We start from the raw sequence: 4,707 nt of genomic DNA, 5'->3' as shown, positions 1-4,707 counted from the left end.
CCTGAAAGTCAAGGCTGCAGTGAGTCGTGATCATGCCACTGCACTCCAGCCTGGGTGATGGGAGTGAGCCCCTGTCTCAAAAAAAAAAAAAAAAAAAAAAAAAAATTAAAGACCAGTGGGACCCCATCTCTATAAAAAATATATTAAAAAAAAAAAAAATGAGCCAGGTGTGGTGGTGCTCACCTATAGTCCCAGCTACTCAGGAGGCTGAGGTGGGAGGATCTCTTGAGCCCAGGAGGTCGAGGCTGCAGTGAGTTGGGATTGTGCCACTCACTCCAGCCTGGATGACAAAGTAAGACCCTGTCTCAAAAACAAACAACAACAACAAAACACAACCAATGGGCATATTTGGTAACAGCCAGGTCATTGCAGAAAAGAGAAATAGTAAACTAGAGTACAGAAGAAATTATCCAGAGTATAGCACACAGAGGAAAAAAACACAGAAGAGAGACAGTTGCTATAAGGATGCAGTGAGTAGGTCCAGCATTGGGGTCCCAAAAACAGAGGAGAGGCCGGGTGCGGGGGCTCATGCATGTAATCCCAGCACTTTGGGAGGCTAAGGCAGGCAGATCGTGAGGTCAGGAGTTCGAGACCATCCTGGCCAACATGGTGAAACCCCCGTCTCTACTAAAAATATAAAAATTAGCCAGGCGTGGTGGTACACCCCTGTAATCCCAGCTACTCAGGAGGCTGAGGCAGGAGAATTGCTTGAACCAGGAGGTGGAGGTTGCAGTGAGCTGAGATCGCACCACAGCACTCCAGTCTGGCAACAGAGTGAGACTCTGTTTCAAAAAACAAACAAACAAAATCAAATACGTACAGTTAAAAGACTTAAGTCACAACATATATCCATGAATAATTTTAGATGGCAGCATTCCCCAAAGCCATCCACCCCTCCCAAGCTGTGCACAATAGCCTCTTCCTGATAACTTAGGCTGCCATTGTGACCACAGGTGACTGTGGCTTGACATCTCAGTGTATCCCTGAGTCAAGCAGGTATGGTTTTCCAGCTCTTGCATCTGCTGTGTATAGATCTGTCTCAGGTGCCATTTGCTAACTCTGTTCTCTGTGTAGCTGCTTTTGACAGCTCCTCATCTCTCTACTAATCCACCACTCATGGTCCTAGAGAACAGAGACCATAAATTAAGACCTTCACCTACAGAATCCCAAGGGCCAACACCGGGCAGAGGACAACTCCATCCTTCTTTCAAAAGGGCTTCTCCACAAAAAGCATTTCTGTTAGACTCTGAGCAGTGAGATACCCTGCTTCAAGAATTTCTCATGGAGCCAGAAGCCTTTGAAATTTGCCCTTACGATCCTCACCACCGAATCCCACTCAGCAGATTCCAGTACCACCTGGCATGCAGGAGAAAGAACCCCAAGAAAGCCAAAAAGATGGCCATCTGCAAATACAACGCCTGCCACGTGGTCCCCATCAAAAAGCTGGAGGAACATGAGGCTGTTTGTGTCAACAGGAGCTCTGTGGAGGAACAGGACACCGAGAACCCTCTGAAAGTTAGTCTTCCAAGTTCAGAGCAGAACAATGACCCCCAGCAGGTCTCACCCTGCCTTCCCAGTCCTGATATCTGGAATGTCGATGGCGCTAATTGCCAGCATATGTTTGTCCTTAAGACTTTTGTTCCCCAAAAGCTTGTTTGTGAAAATGACACAAAAGAGTCAGCGAGAGAGATCAGTCCCCAGAAGATCCTCAGACCAGGACAGTAAACAGCCAGCTGAGGAAAGAGCACACGTCTCGTAAATGCATGGAAGAACATGCAATGCATCAGAATAAAAGGCATACAAAGTAAAACTACCCTGGGCTACCTCTTTTTTTACCTGGCAGATTGATAACTATCAAAAGGCTTAAAATACTCTGCTGGCAAACGTAGGGCAAAACGGGCACTTTCATAACATTGGTGAGAACGTCAGTTGTTACAACCTCCACGGAGGGCTATTTGACAATAGCCATAAATATCAATACACATAGCCTTTGATCAAGCAATTCCACTGCGAGGCTTTATTCTGTAAATATAATCACACATATGGAAAATGAGCTAAGTACCAGCCTATTCATTGCAGCATTATTTGCAGCAGCAAAAAAGTTAGAAATGAGCCAGGTGTGTTGAATCAGAGCTGTAGCCTGTTACTCTGGGGGCTGAGGTGAGAGGATCGCTTGAGTTCAGCCTGGGCAACATAGTGAGATCCTGTCTTAAACAACAACAAAGAGTCAAAAGTGACCTAAATATCCATTAAAAGGTCCTGATTAAAAATAAGTTATACTGCAGCCATATAATAAAATAGTAAGATGCCTTGAAAAAAACTGAGGAAGCTCTTTCTGTGTTGATATGGAAAGGTTGAGACACACTGTTGAGCTCAGAGGTCAGCAAACTTTTTCTGTAAAAGGCCAGATAGTAAATAGTTTAGCCTTTGCCAGCCATGCGGTGTGTGTTGCAACTACTCAGCCCTGCCACTGCAACACGAGAGCAGCCATATATATAACATGTAAACAAATGAACAGAGGTTCCATTAAAATGACTTACAGCCACAGGTGGCAGGCTGGACTTGACTGGTGGGCCATGGTTTGCCAACCTCTAGTTTAACTGACAGAAACCAAGTCCAGGCCGGGCCCGGTGGCTCATGCCTGTAATCCCAGCACTTTGGGAGGCGGACACGGGGGAATCACCTGAGGTGAGAAGTTCCAGGCCAGCCTGGCCAATATAGCAAAACCCATCTCTACTGAAAATACAAAACTTAGCCGGGCATGCAGCAGGCACCTGTAATCCCAGCTACACAGGAGGCTGAGGCAGGAGAATAACTTGACCCAGGAGACGGAGGCTGCAGTTAGCCGAGATCACGCCATTGCAATCCAGCCTGGGTGACAGAGCGAGACTTCGTCTCAAAAAAAAAAAAAAAAGAAAATACAAGTCCAGAACAGTCTATACAGTATGCCACCATTTGGGGAGAGTTGTGGGAGAAGACATGAATATGTATGTGCTTGTTTTCGCATAAAATTTCTCTTTAAGGATACTCTAGAATGGAGATCTGCCCACAAAGCCTGAAATGTTTTTTAAACCTGTTGCCTAATGGAAATATTTGCTTGCCTCTTCACTAGAAACTAATATTGGCTGCCTCCAGGGAAGACAACGGGGTGAATGTGGGGCAGGGAAGAGAGAGCCCTTCTTTACTATTGACTCTTTAGTATCTTTTACATGGGAATATATGTGAATATGTTAACTGGTCAAAAATTATAGACTTTTTTAAACAGTAGATAGAAGACTTAAGTCTTTTGAAAGTTTTTCAGGAGGAAATCTTAACTGTTAAGTTTTGTTTGTTGAGACAGAGTCCTCGCTCTGTTGCCCAGGCTGGTGTGCAGTGGCACAATCACAGCTCACTGTAGCCTCAACCTCTTAGACTCAAGCAATCCTCTCATCGAAGCCTACCAAGTAGCTGGGACCACAGGCGTGCAACACCATAACTGGCTAATTTTTCTATTTTTTGTAGAGATAGGGTCTCACTATGTTGCCTAGGCTCACTGCTTTTTTTTTTTTTTTTTTAAGTAATCATAATTTTGCCACCTGGCTGGCCCCTTCAACTGCTTACACGAAGTATTAAAGACTTCTTGGGCGGGGCGGGGGGGGGGGTGGAGTTCTGGATGACAGTGATTAATGAAGTACATGAACTAGAGAACTGAAATGGGGGGAAAAGTGATGTGGAGAATAGATGTTTATAAACCAAAGGCCAATAGGACTGGGAAAACTTATTCTTCTTGAAACTCCCTGAATTGGGCCATGAGGGAGTGAGCCTGGTGGAAGCGCTACCCATAGGGACTCTGTCAAGACACAGCAAGACAGAGCTGACATCTCACTATGTAGTGGCAGCCTGGAGCATTCTGTTGAGTATTCTGAAGGTAACCTCCAAGCTCCCAAAGGACAGCTGGCCAACAGGCAGTGGGGAAAGGCAGCCCCACCAACCCTGGGCAACAGGCAAGATTTGCAGGTTCATGTTGAGGGTTCCTGGCAAAGAGAGTGCCGTGGAATAGCTATGTGTTGGGGCAGAGGGTGCTCTCACTGGCAGAGGAAGAGGAAAGAGGAGCTGTATTCAGGTCAAGTGCCTTGCTGAAATAATTTCATTAAGTCCAGGCCACAACACTGAGGGGACGTATTTTTATTTCCAATATACAGATATGAAAAGTGAGTTTCAGAAAAGGTAAATAACAGCCGGGTGTGGTGGCTCACACCTGTAATTCCAGCACTTGAAGAGGCCAAAGTGGGCAGATCACCTAACGTTAGGAGTTTGAGGCCAGCCTGGCCAACATGGCGAAACCCCATCTCTACTAAAAATACAAAAAAATTAGCTGGGCATGGTGGTGCACACCTGTAATCCCAGCTACTTGGGAGGCTGAGGCAAGAGAATCACTTGAACCCGGAAGGCAGAGGTTGCAGTGAGCCGAGATCGCACCACTGCACCCCAGCCTGGGCGACAGAGCAGAACTCTGTCTCAAAAAACAAAACAAAACAAAACAAAACAAAACAAAACAAAACAAACCCTAAATAATGTCCCTTGGTTCACAAAGTTAGTGCATGGCAAGTGGCCTAATTGAATCCATTCCCAGCAATTCCACTCCTAGATATGTATAAACCCGATGTGCAAGAGAGTTCACCAAAACATGAGGATGAAATGTGCATAACAGTGCTATTTTTTTTTTTA

At 45.5% G+C, this 4,707-nt stretch overlaps 1 protein-coding gene across 2 annotated transcripts; it reads left to right on the top strand.

The window, feature by feature from the left end:
- Positions 1-961: 961 nt before the first annotated feature.
- GTSF1L (gametocyte specific factor 1 like) lies at positions 962-1,809 on the top strand. Of its 2 annotated transcripts, none has more exons than XM_010384294.2 (2): positions 962-1,557; positions 1,633-1,809. In XM_010384294.2, the coding sequence occupies exons 1-2, from the start codon at positions 1,282-1,284 to the stop codon at positions 1,723-1,725; spliced, it is 369 nt and encodes a 122-aa protein (XP_010382596.1). In that variant the 5' UTR covers positions 962-1,281; the 3' UTR covers positions 1,726-1,809. The 2 variants fall into 2 exon arrangements, with proteins under 2 accessions (XP_010382596.1, XP_030771439.1); XM_030915579.1 differs by having other exon boundaries at positions 962-1,515; positions 1,651-1,766.
- Positions 1,810-4,707: the final 2,898 nt, after the last annotated feature.

Source organism: Rhinopithecus roxellana, chromosome 13, assembly GCF_007565055.1.
Source record: "Rhinopithecus roxellana isolate Shanxi Qingling chromosome 13, ASM756505v1, whole genome shotgun sequence".
Lineage (NCBI taxonomy): Eukaryota > Metazoa > Chordata > Mammalia > Primates > Cercopithecidae > Rhinopithecus > Rhinopithecus roxellana.
Note: the sequence above shows the minus strand (reverse complement) of the source record. Positions and strands in the feature narration are given on the sequence as shown.

Bases quoted from the DNA above. Each gene is read 5' to 3' on its own strand.
- GTSF1L (XM_010384294.2), top strand. From the start codon at position 1,282: ATGGAGCCAGAAGCCTTTGAAATTTGCCCTTACGATCCTCACCACCGA. The intron at 1,558-1,632 runs GTCTCACCCTGC...TTTGTCCTTAAG, and splicing joins AGAACAATGACCCCCAGCAG to ACTTTTGTTCCCCAAAAGCT.